The following is a 22,423-nucleotide window of genomic DNA, read 5'->3' on the forward strand; positions in this document are numbered from 1 at the left end:
CACTAAATAGGACTGTCCTTACTCTTCTAGTGAGAATAGATTATAGGGGGCAAGCATGGAAGCAGGGAGCCTAGTAGGAGCTTATTTTAATAATCCAGGCTAGAGATTGTAGTGGCTTAGACCGGAGTGAGAAACAGTCTGATCCTAGATGTGTTTTGAATGTAGAGCTGACTGAATACTGACTAATTGCATATTAGGCAAGAGAGACATCAAAGATGACTATAAAGTCTAGGGCCTGAGCAAGTGGAAGAATGAATGGAGTTGTATTCATTAATATTGAGAGTACTACAGGAGGAGCAGGTTTGGGATGATGATGGGAAATCTGGAGTTTAGTTTGAATATGTTAAGTTTGAGAGGTCTACACATCCTAGTGCAGTCAAGTAGATATTAGAATACCTGAGTCTGCAATACAGTGTAAAGGGCTGGCCTGCAGAGATACATGAGAATCATCAGCTTGCCAACTCAAGGAGGTGACGCAATTGGCCAGAGCTGATGAGAGGTGGGACTTCAGGGCCCAGGCTTGCTTGCTCATATCCCCAAAGCCCATTGGACCCATGCTCGGTGGCCTAACCCACTGGATATTCTAAATTATTAAGATAGAGATGGGGGTCCTTACATCTATGGTTTTAAAATGTTTTCTGAGTAATTCTGATATGCATTAGGTTGACCACCACTAGTAAAAGCCTTTAGAAAAGGATTTTGTGTTTTGGAGACTTAAGGTTTTCCATCTGAAACTTTTAGTCCCACAGGAAATTTAATGGAATGGGAAAGAGAATGGGTTTGGGAGTGACTCAGACCTGAGCCTGAATCCAGTCTTTGCCTGTTAGTAACTATGAGAACTTGGATAGGCTTTCCAGCCCCTCTGAAGTTCCATATCCTTACTCTATAGATGCAGCCCATCCCTCTTTCTGAAAGTGAGAGTAATTGAACCAGACCCACAGAGTTGTGAAGATTAAGGTAAATTGTTTATATAAAGCTCCTGGCTTAGAGTAGACACTAATTAAAAGCTAATCTGACCTGCCACATATAAAACCACTGGAAGAAAACCCTGTTCTTGAATTTTGTTTCATCTTCATTTGGGGGCAATTTTCTTCTGCTTGTTATCTAATGGCCAAGCCTTCAAGATTCCAGATGTTGTCAGATAAGTTACTTCTCTTTACCCGCCACCATCCTCCTTTGAGCTCAAGACTGATCTGCTTGGTTGTCTGCTGTACAGCCACATGGATATTGTTAGACTTTCTCTTTCTGCATTTGAAGTACTTACACACTTCCGCTCTAAAGTCTTCTCTTTGTCCTGCGTTCTTCATCTCAGATTTGTATCATCACCTCCCACGTTTTCAGTCTAGAGGCTTTAACACAGTGGTTCTCAACCTTGGCCGCACATTAGAATCACCTTTGGGATTTTAAAAACTGCCGTGTCCAGACCACATGCCAAACCAATCACATCAGAATCTTTAGGTGTGAAATTTCTGAATTTGTTATTGATCTATAACATACAAAAAGTATAACACATACATCGTAAGTATATTGCTCAATGAACTATTATAAACTGATGCTTCTGTTAAAAGGTACATAGTTCAAGAAACTGAACATTGTCAACATTCCAAAAGCTCCCTCCACAGACACTATCTGCCCTGACCTTTAACACTATACTCTTTTATCTGTTTTGTAACTGAAATATGACCATAGAACATGTATTCTTTTGATCTGGCTTCTTTTGTTCATCTTCTATTTGTTCTTCTACTTTCATTCTTACTGCTCTGTAGAATTCCCTTGTGAAAACGTAGCACGATTTATTTGTCCATTTTCTCCACTGATGAGCATTTAGGTGTTTCCATTTTCTAGATATTTTGAATAGCACATTTTTGTACATGTCTGTTATGCATGTACACATTTCTGATGGACATACACCTAGAAGTGGAGTTACTGGGCTACAGGGTATGTGTCTATTCAGCTTTAGTAAACACTACCAAATTGTTGTCTAGAATTTTCTGCCAGTTTGTTCTCCTACCAGCGGTATTTGAGAGATCTGGTTGTTCCAAACTCTGAACACTTGATCTATCTCTGGTTTGTGTCCTTTACTCAGATTCTCCAGGTACCTAGAATGGCCTTTCCCAAGTCTCTCCTTTTACGGTTCACTCTTCCAGCAAGCCCAGCTCGAGCATCATCTGTTCATTAGCCTCCCCGCCTTACTCTTTCAGGTAGAATTTGTTGCTGTGTCTTCTGCAGTGTAAATATTAATACATTACAGCCTCGCCCACGCTCTGCCTCACAGCAGTGAGTGAGCACTCTGACTCTCCACCTGGATAATAAGCTTTTTAAGAGCAGAGGCTGCACCTCACTTCTTTCAGAGTCTCCCTAGCCATAACCCTTTCACATTATAGGTGCTTCATGAATATTTCTTTTGCTGACTTTATCACAGAGAAAATATTTTAAAAATAGATTTTTGGTAAATGACTATTCAACCAGGCAGTGAAATGTCACAGTTTTTCTGTATGAAGAATGCGTAATTGTTTCCAGTGTAACCTACTTACTGATTTTAATTAATTTAATCTTTTTTAAACTCCTTGATGTGGGACTCATGATTTAGCTTGGGAACTCTTTTTTCTGATTCTGGGAGAGCATGTGATCACTTTTTGTCATCCTCGCATAAAGCAGATTTTCTTTTTTTTTTTTTTTTTTTTGAGACAGCGTCTCGCTCTGTCGCCCAGGCTGGAGTGCAGTGGCCGGATCTCAGCTCACTGCAAGCTCCGCCTCCCGGGTTCACGCCATTCTCCTGCCTCAGCCTCCCGAGTAGCTGGGACTACAGGCGCCTGCCACCACGCCCGGCTAGTTTTTTGTATTTTTTAGTAGAGACGGGGTTTCACCGTGTTAGGCAGGATGCTCTCGATCTCCTGACCTAGTGATCCGCCCGTCTCGGCCTCCCAAAGTGCTGGGATTACAGGCTTGAGCCACCGTGCCTGGCCAAAGCAGATTATCATGGCACAATTTAAGAAGGAATTGCTTCCAAAGAGCCAGATTCCTAAGGGAAGATTGGAGTGAGTGATGGCAAACCATATAGCTTTTTAGCCTATCTGAGAAGTGGAACTGTACTCTTCTGTACTTTACAAAATGGAGTCAGGAGAAATGAAAAGACTCAGTGGTAGCCTTGGAATCGTTAACATTTAATTAGTGTGAGGGAAAAGCAGGCCTGGTGCCAAGGAGACCTGCTCTCTCAAACCATCCTGTGAGACCACAGAGTGGTGTGACCAGATTGTATCAGCAGCCTCTAGTGTCATTCCAGAGCACAGTGGGCGGTCATGGTACTTTTGAACAGGAAAGCTTTAACTAAGGGTTTGAAAAAATGATGTGTACAGAAACATTTTATAAAAAATTAAAATGTTTAAATGAAGTGATTCAGCCCACAGTGGGGAAGAGCAAGGAAAAACTGGAACCCACAGGCACCTCTGCATCTTTCTGTCACCCCCTCTCACTAACGCCAGCCTTCATAGTGTTAGGGCTGCTGCTTCAACTTCACTTCCCACATCTTTCACAGCCTCATTTTGGACCAGTTCTGACTTTTGTCTATGGAAACACGCAAGGAAGGGACTCTGGGCAATGCAGTTCCCTGTGTAAGCAAGTTGTCAGTAGATCATTCCAGAACACACACTCATAGACAGGAGAGCCTGGAAAGAGGAAAGAAAGAATATTTTCCCCAGTATCCAGTGCCTGTTGTGTTGTCTGTGCTGGTTTTTGCTGTTTGTCATTGAACACTGATAACAGTCTTACGAATGAGAGATTTCTCAGGGATTCACAGCTAACTAGCAAGATTTAGAGTCTGGATTTTTAGCTATGTCTGTATGAGCTCAAAGCTAATGTTCATTTTAATGGACTCTGCTGTTTTCCATGGAAAGCAAGACCTAATGGTTTTCCTGTTTGTTTCTTTGTTTGGATTAGGAAATAAAAACTAAGATTTAGCAGAAGTACTGAGTTTTCAGCATCCTCAGCTAGCTGCCACGCTAGGTAAGCAGCTGTAGGGCAGATCGGGCGGTGACTCACATGGACACTGCTTTCAGGTCAGAGGAAATAACTCAGGCAGGGCTAGCAGAGCTTCTGTTTTATTCTCAGCAGAGCTTAGACCTCCCTTTGGCTGTTACCAGAATTAGAAAGCTTGTCAGGGATGCTACAGATGATGCTTTAGAGTTGGGAGTTAAGATTGAGTCTCAACTGCCCCCATTTGTCTTCCTTAAAAGATAGCATCAATTTTAAGGTCAAAAAAGAAACTACTCATTTTAACAGAGGACAAAATAGTGGGGCCCTTTTGGGAATAGGTCAACCTTTTATGGTCATTCTAATTTTACTTCCTGCTGTTTTAGTTCACCCAATAAATTTCCTTCTGGGAATCACCTAGAAGTAGATGTGTAGAAGTTTGAAGGAGAGGAGTTAGGTTTGTTTAGAAGAGAAGGGACATGGATCTCTAAGGGCACATACAACTTGGTAAAGAAATCCAGGCTGAGGATAGATAATAGGAATTTGAGTGCTTTAAATTTGTATTTTCCAAGCTCACTCTCAGTTTATTAAAGTACTGCTTTAAACAATCATTTAAAGACAATTATGTTAACATTTAAAGATGGTTAATTCAGAGGTCTGATGATATTTTTAATAACACAGAAGTTTCATTAACGCAAGATTCTTAATATGTAATAAATTTGTGAATGAATTTAAAAGCTAGTCTCTTCAGATATGTGGATTAATAGACTTTTTTATCATTTGAAGTAGATAAGCTAGTAGAAAATGGCTTTCCTCCTCCTTCTCATGAAAATATAGAACATATCCAAGATATTCTTAGTAAAATAATAAAGCTCTTCATAATTGAACAACATTCAAAATGGTGTATTTGAAATTCAGCCACAATGTATTAAACTGTTTAGAATTACTTACCTGGAGACAGCCCTTATTAGAGCCACGATATAAGCACTTAAACCACATCCAGCTTTTATAAAAGGCATACGTCCTTAAATGTAAAATGGCCTGAATAGGATTTGTAGGGATTAACTCATGTGTGGTTTCATTACTCTGTTTCTCCTTTCCTTCTGTTCATTCTGTACATTTTAGATGTTTGCTTAGTTTATTTGTACTCTTTTCATTTTATTCATGTCATTCCTCAGTGTCCCCCTAGTACCATGATATCAGCCATGATAATATTTATCATACTTGTTGCCACTGTTTATCTTACTCCTCACTATATTGTGAGCACCTTGAGGGCCAGGACTATGTCCTTCCTGGATCTCCGATATGACTCACTGCAGAAAATAATTATATCGTCCCCTTAAAAAGGATTCTGTGGCATTTTCTCTTTTTTAAAAAGAGACAGGGCCTTGCTGTGTCACCAAGAGTGGAGTGGTACCATTATAGCTCATTACAGCCTCAAACTCCTGGCCTTGAGCAATCTTTCCACGTCAGCCTCCCTGGTAATTGAGACTTCAGGTGGGCACCACCATGCCCTGCTAACTTTTAAATTTTTTTGTAGAAATGGGGTCTTGCTATGTTGCCTTGCTGGTCTCAAACTCCTGTCCTCAAATTATTTTCCTGCCTTGGGCACCCAAGATGCTGGGATTGTAGGCATGAGCCACCACACTTAGCCTACATTTTCTATTTTTCAAAGTTAACATATGATCCCTTTTATATGAAAAAGCACATAAGTAAATTTTGTATTTTTCCAATCACCACCAGCCTTTACATGTGCTGTTAGCCTGACTAACTGCTACATACTGTTTGGTTCTAAACTTAAAGATACTTCCCTCTAGGAATCCTTTGCAATGCCCCTCCCCCACAGGCGAGGACAGTGCCATATATCTGGGACTCTTCTCAATACCCCATCATGGCACTTGGTATATGTACTTCACTCTAATTAATTTTAAAATAGACTCTACCCTCAGTTCATTATAAACTTTGTGAAAGCAGGAACCATAATTGTCTTGCTCATTGTAATATCCATGGGACAGGGTTGCAGGATGTCCTCTCCTGATAACTTTTCTCATCTCTATTCAATGCCTCTAAGACTCAAAGTTTAAATAAAAGCCTCATGAAATAAATGTTCAAGATTGTCAGCCACTGAATGCTGCAAGTACCTTAAGCTGTGATTCTATCTGGGGTTTCCATGATGATGGGATTTGGGATATAGTCCTAGGTTAATGTGTAATCCCAACTTTAATTATGAACCTGAGGAACCTAGCTATCCTAGCATCAATTAAGTCATAGGCTATAACAGTTTTTTTAATAAAGCTGTTTTTGCCACTAAAACTGGAATTGCTTTCTAGGCAACTTCTTTTATAAAAACAAAAGCAAAGAAACAGAAATTGAAATGTTCTCTTTGAGGCACAAAACTAATTTTCTCTAGTTATGTGCTCGATAAGTGATTAAGTCTTTTAAATGAACACAGTATTTTTGCTCTTCATGGGTTTGTTTACCATCAGAATCTTAGTTGAGAAATGATTTTGAAAATAGTTCTATTTCATACATGGTATAAGTGAAACAAGGCATAAGGCCCACTCTGCATGAATTTACCATTGGTTCCTTACTTTAATCCTTAGACTCCTAGAATTGAACTATAAAACTAGAATAAAATTTAGAGGTCATCACATAATGTGAGAGTTTCTAAAAAGCTCTCCATGGAAGCACCCAGCTCTCCAGAGTCACTGCAGGGGCCACCACAATGAAGGGAGGATGGGGGAGGGCACACAGCGATACGATTTGAGCCTGTAATCCTGCTTCACCCGGAACAGTGTTGCTGTAATTCATTATAAGATCTTAAGGGAAAGGGAGAGCTTAGTGCTTTAAAAAAGTGATTGATTAGACTGACTGATGGAGAGAACACTGGAGCCTACTGAAGGTACACTTACCGGTAGCTGAGCTACTTTGTAGGCCTCTTTGAGACCTGATCCTCCATCCAGCCCTGTTCCGCTGTGTCACATTGCCTACTCTGAAAGCTTGTTCTCTCTTCACCTTCAGCTTCCAGAGCTAAGCTCAGCATGATCAACACCATGTCAAAAATCCGTGGCCAGGAGAAGGGGCCAGGCTATCCCCAGGCGGAGGCGCTGCTGGCGGAGGCCATGCTCAAATTTGGAAGAGAGCTTGGAGATGATTGCAACTTTGGTAACAAGTGCTTCCTCACATTGTAATTCTTTCATTTTCCATGGGGATTTTGGTGCTGGTAAGAAATTCTGTAGAAATGGGATAAATCATTTTATATTTTGGTTTTCAATTTTAGATCTTATATACATGGGCCAAAAACTTGTTTTCAGAATTATTTCGTTCGCTCTAATGTGTTTATCTTATAAGCTTTCTTCCCCCCACCGCTGCCCCCCGTAAGACCTCAGTCTTTGCAACAGCTTTGATTGACGTATCCAGATGCCTCCTCGGCACTTTCTGTTGGGTATTTCTGGCAGTCATTGAGTATTGAAGCAGAGTGAGCAGACACAGTCAGCATGATTCAAAGCCCTGCCTCATGGGCTTTTTCGTAGATCTTTGTTCACTTGTATATGGTACCTAGTTTTACTGCCCAAGGTGAGACATGATTTATTCCTTCACCCTGTCTCCCCCAACACTCAGCTACCACACCCAACATCTTCTTGTTTCACCCCCTTGTGATGTGGGATCTCCTTCCTGGTTGAACCCTGCTATTTCTGGTACTTACTTCTGCTAAACAGATTGGCCTTAAGCTAGTCGCGTATTAGGGAAAACTGGTACTTACAAGAGAGGGCAGGGAGCTTCCTAAATTGCTTTATAAGGGAAAAAGTAACTATTAAATTCTTGATGAGAGGTATTTACCCTCTTAGGGTGCATTGAGTCTGTTGCCGGGAGTGAACTGAAGATACCTGTTCTCTCTTGTCTGTTGTCTTTAGAAGACAAGTGGTAATCCTTTGGGTTTTCATCTGTGAAGGGCCGTGTTATTGCGAGTGCATTTCATCTTTATTCTGTAACATGAAAGAGCTTTGTTCTCTCCTAGGCCCAGCGCTTGGTGAGGTCGGGGAGGCCATGCGGGAACTGTCGGAAGTCAAAGACTCTTTGGACATAGAAGTGAAGCAGAACTTCATTGACCCTCTTCAGAATCTTCATGACAAAGATCTTAGGGAAATTCAAGTATGTACAATGAGTCTTCTGGAAAGTGGGCAGTTGAAATCATACAGATGCAAATGCCTTTTTTCTGTAGAAAACATTTTTTAGCTTACCCTGCATGTTGTCAGCTCTGGGCATGTTAATTACAAAACAACCCAGTATGATAAAATGAGAGGAACTAGAAATGTGATACTTTTCAGCCTGTTATGACTGTGCCACTCATGAGGGGTGCCTCTGACTTCTCTCTGTTTGATTTTCAGATTGAATAGTTTTTTTCAGACCTTTTCTCCAGAGGATATTATTATTTCCCTGAGAATACACAGTTTTATTAATTATTCTATGGTTTGCTGGGCTGATTTCATCCACTAAAATGTTAGTTGTACTAGTTGTTAGCTTAAATAAATAGTTTTTCTATCACTCTATAAGCACATTTTAAAATTTTTTTATTTTTTTCCAAGTCCAGAAATTAGATGCATGCATATGTTTTTATATTAATATTTTCGTAAAGGTTGTTAGGATTGAGGAAGAATACCAACTAGCCTCTTTCTAAAACATGTAGAGCAGTTGAGCTGTTTATAATAAATAAAGTTCACACGTCTTTGAGTGTGGAATGTTTGCTTACTTTTTTTAATCTAACAAATATTTGTTGAGCTTTTTTGAAACTTGGTTGGGTGTAAAATGGATTGCCATAACTTAAACTAAGGCCTCCTCCTTCTCCTTATTCTAGCTTAAATCTCCTTTAACCAGTACCATTTGCTCAAGATTATAGAGTTAGTAAGTGACAAACTCACCCTAAACCCAAAATATAACTCTGACTCCAGTGCTGTACCCTGTAGCTGATTGTAAGTTCAAATGTTTAAAAAACAAGGTTCCTTCCAAATGAGCATTTAGTTTGGATCAAGGTATGGACTGGGGGGCAGGGGATGCAGTGTGAGGGAAGGTCTAGAATATTTTTCATCCTCCTTTCCTTTTCATTTGTTTTTAGCCACTCCCTACTTTGTTTTCATTTCCTTTCATTCTGCTCCATACATACCTATTAATAAGGGAAAATCCAGGATTTTCCTTCATCCATTAGTAGTGAAAGACTAGCTATCAGGGAAAAAAAAATACTTTTTGCTTTGAAAAACTACTTTGCTACCTGGTCACTAGAGATGATGGGTGGAGCCTGGGCAGCCATCTGCTAGGGATGGTGCAAGGAGGGGATTGAAGCTCGGCATGGAGCATTAGGTATAATCCCTTCAAAGGTCCCTTCCAAGTGAGATTTTGTTCTTGAGCTCAATTATATGTCAAGTTGGAGGCTTACACTAAATCACTGGTTCCCTGAAAGCTGCATCAGTCAGCTGGGGCAAGTGTTAAGTTGTAGATTTCTAGGCCCCAGCCCTAGATATTGATTCAAGAGATCAGGAATCCAAATTTGTAATAAGCAGCCTAGGTGATACTAATAGACCGGATGATTTGAAAAACAAGAATGCGATTTCTGTCTCACTTAATTTCAAGGAAAGTGTTTTTCCTCTGGCTTCTCATGAGATACCATTTCTCTTGAAGACAGGGCCTGTGGGGCCTGTGAGTGTGTCCTTTCAGTGTGTGCAGGGCATGTGCATTCCTTCTCTGTTTCTGTCATGGGCTGGAAAGGCTTAGTCCAGCTTGGCTTTGGCCTGGCAAGGCCAGAAAATAAAGGGCACTGATACTTCCTACAATTTACCTTTTATTCTTAATTATTTTAAAAGATATTCTCCCGTATTTAACCTTTGAAAGCATTGGCCCCATTGATGCATGTTTCCTTATTTCTGTGGTGATGTTGTATTTTAAAACTTAGCCTACCTTAGTTTGGAAGTTAATGGATGTGATGGAGAAGTGAGCTCCAATAAGCCTTTTCCATAAGCCCTTTCAAAGCCTATTCCTGCCCTTGACTTTTTTAGCATCATCTAAAGAAGTTGGAGGGTCGACGCCTGGATTTTGATTATAAGAAGAAACGACAAGGCAAGATTCCAGATGAAGAGCTTCGTCAAGCTCTAGAGAAATTTGATGAGTCTAAGGAAATTGCTGAGTCAAGCATGTTCAATCTCTTGGAGATGGATGTAAGTGACTCTCCTGTGGTTTTCAATTTAATCTTATCATCAAGGCACATTAATGTGTTAAAGGGCATAATCCTTAAAAGCATTAATATCTGATTACACTGTGTGATAAGAACTTCAGTAGTTATTTATTTTAAATAATTGTAAGTGATAAAGTAGACTGAGAAATAGAAAAGTTTTTTTCTGTATCCTGTAGTTTGATTTAACTAGATTCTTGTCTGCTAGTGAATCTTAAAGTACAGATGCTCCTTAATTTACGATGGGGTTAAAGTCTTGAATATATCGTGTAATTTATTGAATAGTGCGTTAAAAGTAAAAAAACAGAATGGTTGGGGGTACTTGAAGTATGGTTTCTACTGAGCGCATATCAGTTTTGCACCATCGTAAAGCCTACAAATCGTTCGGTCAGGGACCCTCTCACTTATCGATAGTGGGAAGATAAAGGATATTTCTGATGATCTATGTATAAATTTACTAGAGGCTTGAGAACTCAGTTGTGGAGCATGAGGCATCAGTAGTACTGGTGCAAGTCCCAGAGTCCAAAGGCCAGAAAGCCTATAGCTGTGACATCCAAAGACAGGAGCGTATGGGTGTCCCTTCCTTAGAAGAGAGAGAACAAATTTGCCTTTCCTCTGCTTTTTGTTCTGTGTGGGTCCAGAGTGGATGGTGTCCACCCCCATAGGGAAGGGCAGCTCTTCCTTATTTAGTCTACTGAGTGAATGCCAGTCTCCTCTGAAAACACCCTACCAAACACACTCAGAAACAATGCTTTACCAGCTATCTGGAGATCCCTTAATCTAGTCAAGTTGTCACCTAAAATTAACCATCACATTGCCTGCTTGCCTTACTCCTGACTGTGGCACAGGAGGCATGTTGAACATATCCAGACTTTCCCCCCACCTGGAAACAGTGTAGGTTTGTTTATGTAAAACAACTTGTGCCCACCTAACTCCCCAAGAGGAATACTGTGGGCATGAGGGGTGACCCAAATCACAATGCTCCTTCCCTGCAACACAGCACCCTTCCCCATCCCCAGATTCATGGGACAACACTGCCTCTGTTGACTTGGAGGCTGCTACCTAGCTGGATCGTAATGTGAAACGTAAAATCAAGAGAAATCAAGCTTAGAATATTAGAGCAGGAATGCACTCAAGATGTCACTTGATTCAGCCCTTTTACATTGTAGAGGAGGCTCAGAGAGCACAGAAGATTTTTCTGTCATACCATGTCGCCTCTCCGGGTACATTATGTGAGATATTGTCACATTTTTATTAACAGTACTAATATTAACAGCATGAAAAGTATAGGGAACAAAGAGTCCTTTGGCCAGCATACCTTCTTTTCTATATCAATAAAAGAAGTCAAATCCCAAATACAAGATTGTAGCTAGGCATGAGACTCTTTAGAGCTTTATGGTCTTCCTGAGGGTTACCAGTGTTGCTTCTCCTCATGGTACTGATATGCATGATTCTAAGCATAAGGTTGCTTTCTTTTATCCTTGATGGATTTGAAACCTGCTGACCTATGTATCTTAATTGGCTTGTCACACAGTCATCAGCACCACCAAGCAGGGTCTGTGTGTTGAGCGCAACCTGTTGTATGTATGAAACAGTAGTGGCTGTTTAAGGATGGTAACATGGAACCTAAGGCATGATTTTCCCGTCGATCTGCAGATTGAACAAGTGAGCCAGCTTTCTGCACTTGTGCAAGCTCAGCTGGAATACCACAAGCAGGCAGTCCAGATCCTGCAGCAAGTCACGGTCAGACTGGAAGAAAGGTATTCTACAGTTCCCTGCATTTCATATTTGCATTTCATTGCTATAAAATGATATGTACAGAAATGGAAATCATAAAATACATTTGGGGACAAACATCTGCCAGAATTCCTGCTTATCCTACACAGGCACCTTGTGGATTGTTTTGATTTTGTTTTTTCTTGTGCTTTGTTTGTTGAATCTAATTTTCTGTTTATGAGAGGTCGATACTTGGGTTGTATTTTGGTTACCACAGGTGGGACACCAGGATGCTACTGCTGATAATGGATGCTGGATACATATCATCATCAATCTTATAACAGCCCTATAACCTAAGTATTTTTAGCCTCGACTAACAGATGAGTAAACTGAGGCTAAGAGAGGTGAAGTAACTAGCCCAGGGTCACTCAGTGGTACGAGTGGAGTTCACAGCCAACCATAACCTGTTTGAAAGGCTGTTTCTTTTCACATCTTGTGTTTCTCTGAATGGTGGTCAAGTCCGCTGACATCAGAGAGAGCTGCTTTCACCTTGTTCGATGTACCTCACAGCAGGGCTGTAATAGTAGTAGGAAACTACTGTGTGAATGTGGCTCCGTGGAGTTGCGGGGCACAGCCTGTGTGGCTGTATACCAGTGGTCCTGTGTTATAATATGTTTTATTTTAATTCAGCCAGATTAAACAGGGTGATTTTGCTGAACACGTATACCTCAAAGGGTCACCTCAGCAGGCTTTTTTCTTAGGCCACATGGCCAGATTAGACTCTCGTAGCTGATCACGTGGCTGCCTGCATGATGAAGACCCCAATCATACGATTCCACGCCATTGAAAACATCACCTATTTTCATTGTTTTCTCTCAAGCCGATCTCATCTCAGCATCTTCTTTGATTCGTGGTCTGAGCATTTTCCTTCAGCGCACCCTTGTGGAAATTTATGTAACGCTGAAGCCTCCAGAAAGGTTTTAAAACCATATACTTCAAAATACTAAAGAAATATTATGTGTCTTTGTAATGTCTCTTGAGCATGAAGGGAGCACTTTCCTTTCTTTCCTCTGAAACATGTTCAAAGTCAGTATCATTCTACGGTTACCATACCCTAAACCCTCACCCTCGCTTGCAAATCTCTTACATACTTTGTTTATTGAATACCTGAAACTGTGGAAAGTATTTAGGGGTGTGTAGAAGACAATTATTGGCCATACCTTTCCAATTTCCTTCTGTCTTCCCTCTTTCCTTTCCTCCTCCCTATATCTCAAACTGCTCATTCTTCTCACAGCACACAGTATATTTCCTCCTTCCCTCTATCCAAATCTTCTCATGCTCTGAATGGAATAGCTCCCTTTCCCATTTTCATCTGAAAACAACTCCTGTGTATCTTTTAGTTCTTTCCTTAAACCTGCTCCACCTTCCTTATGGAGAGGTAGACTCCTTCCCACCCTCACCCTCAACTATACCCCTGTGTTCCTGTGGCACTTTGTAGATATCTGTGACAGTGCTTACTAAAATTTATGGCCATCAGTTGTTTGTGTTCTGTCTCCCTTACAGACCATAATCTGTTTGCGTCTTTTTTAAAATTGAAAAAATTGTGGGTACATAGGTGTATATATTTATGGGACACATGAGGTGTTTTCATACAGGCATGCAGTGCATAAGAATATCATGGGGAATGTGGTATGCATCCCCTCAAGCATTTAGCTTTTGTGTACAAGAACTGTGTTTTAATTCAGTTTTGTGTTCCTGGTACCTAGCACAGTGCATATTTGGATAAAGTACTCTGAATAAATGAGAGAGGAAGTCAGGGATTGAGAGAGAGAGTGAAGACAGTGAGGACATGGCCCCATAAAGGAACATCACCAGAATCTCAGACATGCACACACAAGAAAACTAAGGGTCCTTGTTTGATTTCCCACACTTCATCATGGTAGCATGGTGGGTGACCCAAGCATTTCCTGAATCTTTATATTTCCTTTTGTTTTCACTTAACTGGCTACATAACCTTTCCCACCTCTTTTCTTTTTACTGCAGAATAAGACAGGCTTCCGCTCAGCCTAGAAGGGAATATCAACCTAAACCACGAATGAGCCTGGAGTTTCCAACTGGAGACAGTACTCAGCCCAATGGGGGCCTCTCCCACACAGGCACTCCCAAGCCTTCAGGTAAGGAGCTGAGACTGCAGATCCTATTGCATAGGCCTTGGCATATCCATTGGCACTCTTCCAGAAATTTTTAGGAATAATCCAATTTGGCTGCATAGGAAATATGCAGTAATAGATATCTTATGGAGTGGTTTGTCAGGTAGAAACTCTGTTAAAGGAATCCTTTTGTCTTTTTTCATTTACCTTTTCTTTCCTTCCTTTTAATTCTTCTGTATAAAACTTTCTTTGTATATCCCTTTCTCTCTCAATCATCAGCACACACGAACACATTTTATTTTGACCCTCCTTTGTGGTCGTAAATTGCCTTTCCTTGTTAGTTTGGTCTGCGTGTGTCATCTTTTCTCCTTCCTGTTCCCTCTGAATCCAGCCTGTATGACAATGAATTCCCCTGGACAGTGTGTCCCCATATGCATTCACATGTAACCCACAGACGGCAAGCGGCTCCAGAAATGTGCTGATGAGCTGGATTTCTTGAGTCACAGAAGCATATGGTTAAATATATTTGCAGAAGATATTTTGAAACTCGACACTTGCTGGATTTTCTTTCCCGTGCCTCACCTCTGATCGCTTTATCATGCTGTGGCACTGGGGTTGATATAATAAAAGCTAGATGATATTTTATCTCAGGAATATCGATGCATACCTAATAGAGCATTCTTTTCCTTGTCACGCTTGCTCTCCACTCCCTACATGCAGATTACACAACAGCCTGTGCTGCAGACATTTTCAACCTCCACATTTGCTTGTTTGAAGTGGGAACTGTCTTATACTGGGTGTGGATGTTAGATATAGGCAGCTTTCTTTTATTTTTCCTGTATCCCCAGTGCTTGATGTTCTACGGTAGAAAACTTTTGATAAGATTCTCAGACTTATTAAGGAAAAAAAATAAGATCTGAGCCAGTAGGTGGCGCTCTCTGCCCTTTGTGCTCAGCACTTCTGGGCATGGCATAAGCAGCTGTGGCTACTGATGCTGGCCACCAGGACTAGTCATAGAAATTGTGTATAGCTGTGCTTTTCCCTGCCTGCAGACCAGCCATATATTTCACTTTTCATCTGGAGTCTCAGTAATTTGCTTCTTTCTCTGAATCATTGTTTCCTTTCCAGCCACCTAGATGGCATGGGAGCTGTGTGCACTTGTCTGAGTCTGTATCTACATATGTATGCGTCTAATATTAATGCAGTGGGTCATTTGGAATAGATCCCTCTTAAGATATGATTTCATCCTTCATTATTTTACTCGAGGTAGAGTACATTATTTTTGTATGCCATAGCTCCAGTGCACTGCATATATTTATATATGCAACAGTTTACCAAGTATAAATTACATTTTTTTTTTACATAATCTCATTTAGTAGCCACAGTAGTAATGTGAAGTAAGTCCTACTGTTACATCCAATTTCAGACAGTGAAACTGAGAGTGAAGTGCCCTGTGTAAGGTCACAGAAAGTAAAAACTTGAACTCAGTGTTTTATATTATTCTGTTTTTACCATGTTACAGCAGTTTTGCAGAGGCTGGGATTATCATTTTAAATAGTGATAACCGAACTGTTACTCAAAAACATTCTCCATGTAATTAACCCTACTTTTTCAAATATGCAAAGATTTTAAAGTGCTCACATGAGACAATTCAGGCCATGCTGTGTTATTAACCTACATCATTATATTCTTCTTAAGTCATTGTCCCTCCTATTTCTGGGCATTATCACAAAGGCAAACTTTAACGAAATCTGTTGTATGTATCACAAGAATAGTTGTGACCATTTTTCATACTGGAAACAGAAACAGGAATATACAGCAACTTCCAAAGGTCCGAGAAAGCTTCTGAGGACTGGTAGAGGGCAAGATGCCCAATGAGTGGACACTGAGGTCCAGTAGCAAGAAGAAGCTTCAACAGGAAGAGGAATGAGGGAGGAAAGACGGGGAGCAGCAAGCCAGGTGGGTGCAGCAGGCAGCAGATTCTGTGAGTTAAATACCCCTTATCCTTGTGTGTTCTTCTCTTCTCTCCTGCTCTTACTCCCAGGTGTCCAAATGGATCAGCCCTGCTGCCGAGCTCTGTACGACTTTGAACCTGAAAATGAAGGGGAGTTGGGATTTAAAGAGGGCGATATCATCACACTGACTAACCAAATTGATGAGAACTGGTATGAGGGGATGCTGCATGGCCATTCAGGCTTCTTCCCCATCAACTATGTGGAAATTCTGGTTGCCCTGCCCCATTAGGATGTTATGCTGGCTGGCTCACCTCCTCTTGACTCAGATAGTTACGGTTAACCACTGCTTTGGTAATGCTGCTTATAACACATCCCAAGTGCAGGCCGCAGTGGTCCACGTCATCCAGCCCCACCAAGTGTATTTGGTTGACTTGTGGGCTCCCACAGGAGTCATGGTGATGGATGATATCCTCTTAGCCTGGTGGGCATGGCATGTGCTTTTTAAAACATCATCTGAGACCAGCCAGTAGTCACAGAACTGCTGTTTACACAGTTCTCAGGAGGCTGTGGTTTCTTAGAATATGACCATGAGCCACATCACAGAAAAACCTTCCCACCGAAGATATTGTCTATCACCCCAGGGGGCATCTGAAGGTCTTTTTGCATTTCTCCATGCAAAGAGGAGAAAGCTTTTGCTTTCACACTGTCCCTTCCCAAATATGTGAGTCATGGAATTGTCAAAGTAAGCCTTCCCTCACCAGCAAATTGTCTTCTGATCTGAATGAATTTGTCTCTTAATGCATCCCTCGAAAAGTGTTAATTGTGGGTTCAAAGCATTCTCTGCAAACAGGCATCTCAGCTCTTCACACTTATGGCTATTTCTGAGGTATAGCCAGTTTTCTTCCCTCCTTGCTACTAAAGCCAGAGCGGTAATTCCAAATTATTTTTCAGTAAGACAGTTAATCAGCATTATTGTGAGAGAGGCTGAAAAGAAATTCTCCATTATGAGGAAATGGGAAGAAATCTGGTATCCAAGCTTAAATTTCTTGGTGTACAGAAACTCTGTATGTATTTAGGCTATTTCTGAAGGGCACAGGGAAGGGGGAACAAATCTCTTCAGTTTTATTTGTGAATTACATGTTTCATGAATCCATTTGGCACAGAGACACGAGGAGGAAAACACTAGTAACCATCTTTCCACTAGTTCATAGACTGAGAAACAGTAAATACCTTTCCTTTCCACTTTTACCCTGTGTTCTTTGAACATCATTTGTGCAGATTCTGCCCTCAATGAGGACCAAATAAAGATGATTTTTGTGCTTAGCAGTTTAAGGTATATGGCTGCATATGCAAAACTCTTTCCCAATTCAGTCGCTACTTTTACTTCTGCCCCTTCTATCCATAATCTTCATTTTGTGTATACAGTGCTGTGTGTAAGCTTATCAGTGTTTTTTTGTTTTTGTTTTGTATCAGTCATGAAAGTCCTGTTAGGTATCCAGAGTTCTATTTATCTAGCTGTACAGACTCTTTCAGAGGTTTAACGTGCTGCTTCCGATGTGCCACCTGCAGTAGCGGATCATGTGGAGTGAAAGGCAAATCTTACTGCTTAATGTATAAACTCTCACCACAGGAAGCATCGCTGTTTCCAATAAATATTGCTGAAGACAGAACCAAAGGCTCTGCTCCTTCATTTTGTGTCAGTTCTTTGGGTCTAACAATGGGTGGATGGGGGCTGGTTTCAGTCTCCATTGCTTTCTCATGCAGCCAAACAAGACCTGGTTCCAACTTCATATCTATCTCTTTATATGTAGGAAAAGTTTCAGCAGCAAGGATGTAGCTAGCCTGGACATTGGGATCTTCCTGGTAACCCCAGGAAGGAGGAGAATTTGGGAGAGAAGAAAGTAAGGAGAATTTCGTCTCATAGATGTTAAATGATATATTGTTAAAAGTGATATCATCTGAAGAATATAATGTTAGGAAGGGGAAATAAAATATATCTCTTCAACTAGCCTTTTATTTTATTTCATAATTGAAGATAAAGAAATAGACCTGGAAATATAGTTTGATCGAAAGCCAGTATTAGGCCAGGTGCAGTGGCTCACACCTGTAATCCCAGCACTTTGAGAGGCCAAGGCAGGTGGATCAACTGAGGTCAGGAGTTTGAGACCAGCCTGGCCAACATGGAAAAATCTTGTCTCTGCTAAAAATACAAAACTTAGCTGGGCGTAGTGGCGCATGCCTGTAATCCCAGCTACTCAGAAGGCTGAGACACGAGAATCACTTGAACCTGGGAGGCAGAGGTTGCAGTGAGCCAAGATCATGCCATTGCACTCCAGTCTGGCTGACAGAGTGAGACGCTACCTCCAGAAAACAAAACAAACCAAAAAAACCCAGTATTCTCTTGATGTATATGTTTGGGTGTGGGTGGGAATAGGGGAGCAGCAGGGCACACAGAATATGTATTTTCTGAATTCCCAAGAAAATGAACATGTTCTTTGTGTATTAGGGGCCATTTCTATTATTTTGTGATGAGGCCAATAGTCCAGATTTTCTAATCTAACATGAATAGTTTTGGAATCAAATATACTAAGCTTCTATTAGTCCATTTTCATACTGCCATGAAGAAATACCCGAGACTGAGTAATTTATAAAAGAAGAGATTTAATGGACTTGCAGTTCTACATGGCTGGAGAGGCCTCACAATCACGGCAGAAGGTGAAGGAGGAACAAAGATACGTCTTATGTGGTAGCAGGCAAGAGAGCATGTGCAGGGAAATTGCCTTTTATAAAACCATCAGATCTCATGAGACTTATTCACTATCACGAGAACAGCATGGGAAAGACCCACCCCCATGATTCAATTACCAATTAGTTCCCACCCAGTCCTTCCCACAACGTGGGGATTATGGGAACTACAGTTGAATGAGATTTGGGTGGAGACCCAGCCAAACCATATCAAAATTCTATATGTGAACTAGTCTAACATGAAAATGTTTTTTTCTAGCTGTATGAGTTCTAGAGTATTACAGATCAATTCTCTAAAGCAATTTTAAGAAATACTAATGATATTGTGACTATAGAAAATCATAAAGAATCCAAAGATAAACTATTAGAAAAATCAGTGAATTTAATAGGATCACAAGATATGAGGAATATACAAAAATTTTATTTTATTTCTATATATCAATAGCAATCAGAAAAAATGCAGTTTAAAAAAATGTCATTCACAAAGGCATCAAAAACCAAAACCGGCTGGACGCGGTGGCTCACGCCTGTAGTCCCAGCACTTCGGGAGGCTGAGGCGGGTGGATCATGAGGTCGGGAGATTGAGACTATCCTGGCTAACATGGTGAAACCCTGTCCCTACTAAAAATACAAAAAATTACCCGGGTGTGGTGGTGGGTGCCTGTCAACCCAGCTACTTGGGAGGCTGAGGTAGGAGAATGACGTGAACCCAGGAGGCGGAGCTTGCAGTGAGCCAAGATTGCACCACTGCACTCCAGCCTGGGAGACAGTGAGACTCCGTCTTAAAAAAAAAAATATATATATATATATATATAAACACACACACACACACACACACACACCCCCCCCATAGATATAGATCTAGCAAGATTATGCATGATCTCTGTGTAGAAAATCATGGAACATATCTGAGAAAGTAATTGAAAGACATTCTGTGTTTTTAGATTGGAAAACCCAGTCTTGTAAAGGTATCATATTCCCCCAAATCTAGCTGTTAAAAAAGCGCAATTTCAAACAAAAAATGCAGGAAGTTTGTTTCCACGTGTTTGAGAATTGACAAGTTCAACTTTTAAGCCTGTCATAAAAATTTTTGTGGAAAAGCAAAAAGATGTTTTTTTTCTCAAAGAAGAACAAAGTTGGAGGACTAACTCTTTCTAGATATAAAACATTAAAAAGTTACAGTAATTAAGGTAGTATGGTTTTGATACAAAGAATAGATGGTCTATACAGAACAGCGAGTCCAGAAAGAGACGTAGATGCATTCGACCATATTTGAAGGAAAAGCATTCCATTATGTTTAATGTGATGCACTCATATCAACGGAACCTTTTTAATATTAGTTCCATAACCCCAAAGTGAAAACAGCAAGACCTTGCACCAAATACAGTAATCTCACTATGAGTCAATGTCACATGAAACAAGTGTCATGACCACAGATTCCAGGAAGAACTTACTCTTGATTTAAGGAAGTCTTTTGGAGACCATTACTAATGTACTCACCAGATACAGGACTGTTAATTCCTTATTTTTATTGAAGTATAGTTAATACCTTAGTACAAAACCTTACGTATGGAAATTACTCAGTGGACCACCACTAGAAGTTGAACTTACCAGAAAACACTTGTTCTTCTAAGTCAGATCATTGGAACAAACTGCCTGAAGTGGAAACAGAAACAAAATCAAACTGAACTAAAATGAATAATAAATTCAGTGGGGCAATCGTTTCGTTTCTTTTTCTAATAGGCCTACTAGGTTTAATAGGTCTTAAAGAGAAAGCTCTAGGAGTATAGTTAATTTCACATAGTTTCTCTTTGCCATAAATCAGCAGATGATAAGAGTGATATGACCTAGAATGGAGATTTCCCTGGGGCTGTGTATAGTACACAAAATACTCTGGAACATGCCAAGTCCTGCATACGTTATTTAGGAAATTTAGCCCAACACTTTATTTTCAAGATAGCTTCTAGTGTTCTGGATGAAACTATTAATGTGTGGGCACTTTTATTTTCTTTCACTGAGATTCCAGGAAACAGTATGTGGGCACTTTTAAAGCCTGTGTTTCATTAGCCAGAATTAGAACTACTGCTAAACATGCAGACTGCCTTCCATCCCACGGGGATGGGGAGGTGATGAAGGAGGGACGTTATGCTGAAGAAGGAGGCAGACAGCTGTCATTAGAACTCTGGCTAATGGTTGGTGGAAGAGACTTAGAGTGCTGCAAGGCCATACCAGCAATTTCTAGGCCCAGCTTTATGGGGTCTAGTTATGAGCCCCTTGGTTAAAGGGGCTGTCAAGGAAAACAACAAAGCTATTTTTTAAGGACCCATTGAATGCTAACCGCTGACAGGTCAGGCAGTTGAATGTTACTCTGCTATCACGTATGCCTAAGTGTACGGCAGCCTTCCACTTAGGGCAAGAGACAACTGTGATTCCTGACAGCAGGGGAGTAGGCTGTCAGCTTTGGGAGCAAAAGAATGGAGTACAGCGTCTCACTACCACTTTCTTGAAAAGGAAACTGAATATGATGATTTGCTAGTCTGGGAAAAGACCAAAGAATCCATTTTTATAAAGCTCTGTCGGTGATTTTTATGTGCGTCCCTTATCAAAACATCTGCCTCCAGGACTCATGGAGATAAGAGTCCAGGTGACTCTTATTATCAGGTAATAAGATAACTGTACAAATTGGATTTCCAGGTTCTCATTACAGCTGCTCAGAATCAGAACTGCCCATAGAGGGACCCCTAGCAAGTGGTATTTACCGTTGAAAAATTTAGGAAAAAATCTACAGGACATCTAAAACTGATATGCACCAGAGTCACCTGGGTCTTGTTAAAACATGCCTGGCCTCCATCTCCAGATGTTCTCATTCAGCATGTCTGGAGTGGGCCTAAGAATGTGCATTTCTAACAAGCTCCATAGAGATGTTGGCAGTCCCTGGACCACACTTGAAGTAGTGCTGCTCTACCAAATAAACTTAGGAAGAGCCAACTGTTGGCCCTGCCGTTGGTGTTGAGAATGATCAGAAAACACAGACATATTATTCAGTCATTTTCCTCAACTAAAATGTTCTTCGGGCTCACACCGTGAATAAAACTTTTGTGGAGAATGATGGCTTAGGGAAATCCAGGCATTTTTTGCAGACCCAGGAAGTCCCACTTGAATTGTGCCCCGGTAGCTGCTTAAACATTCCCTCAAGGGTCAGCATCAGGTTTTTTAGCAAGCTTCCCAAGCAACTCTCCCATTCAGGCAAGTTTGGGGAGCTCTTGTGTGTATGATAACTTTTTAAATAAACAGCCAACTGCTCACTGACTTTCTTACCTACTGTTTTTGCTTTGAGACATTCGCATTTTTTGATTGATCCAGTAATTCGATGCATATGTTTCCACTCAGAGTGATCTTGCAAATTCAGGACATCCTGGTGTTTTACCAACTTTGCTGACGACATTACCAACTTTGCGCTAGACCTGAGTCTGTGCTGACTTGGAATTCCCACCTTCTTCCAGGTCATTCACTTATGCTTTGCTGCCCACTTCCCATCTTGCGAGGGGAATCAGAGAGAGGTAAGTCTGCAGTTAGCCCCACGTTCCTCAGATGGGCTACTCCGAGCACTCTTGCTCTTCTTATTTAGATCAGTGGGTCACACCCTTCAGTTCATACCAGAACCCTGA

The 22,423-nt window shown here is 40.8% G+C and overlaps 1 protein-coding gene across 1 annotated transcript in view; it reads left to right on the plus strand.

The window, feature by feature from the left end:
- Positions 1-17,680, plus strand: part of SH3GL2 (SH3-domain GRB2-like 2) — a 60,272-nt gene extending 42,592 nt beyond the window's left edge. Inside the window, exons 5-10 of the mRNA XM_011992649.1 lie at positions 6,991-7,134; positions 7,988-8,121; positions 10,017-10,175; positions 11,846-11,949; positions 13,949-14,079; positions 16,100-17,680. Coding sequence (XP_011848039.1) covers positions 6,991-7,134; positions 7,988-8,121; positions 10,017-10,175; positions 11,846-11,949; positions 13,949-14,079; positions 16,100-16,299 — 872 coding nt within the window. The 3' untranslated portion in view covers positions 16,300-17,680. The remainder of the gene's footprint in view (positions 1-6,990; positions 7,135-7,987; positions 8,122-10,016; positions 10,176-11,845; positions 11,950-13,948; positions 14,080-16,099) is intronic.
- The last annotated feature ends 4,743 nt before the right edge of the window (positions 17,681-22,423 follow it).

The sequence above is a fragment of the Mandrillus leucophaeus genome, unplaced genomic scaffold (assembly GCF_000951045.1).
Source record: "Mandrillus leucophaeus isolate KB7577 unplaced genomic scaffold, Mleu.le_1.0 Scaffold415, whole genome shotgun sequence".
NCBI lineage: Eukaryota > Metazoa > Chordata > Mammalia > Primates > Cercopithecidae > Mandrillus > Mandrillus leucophaeus.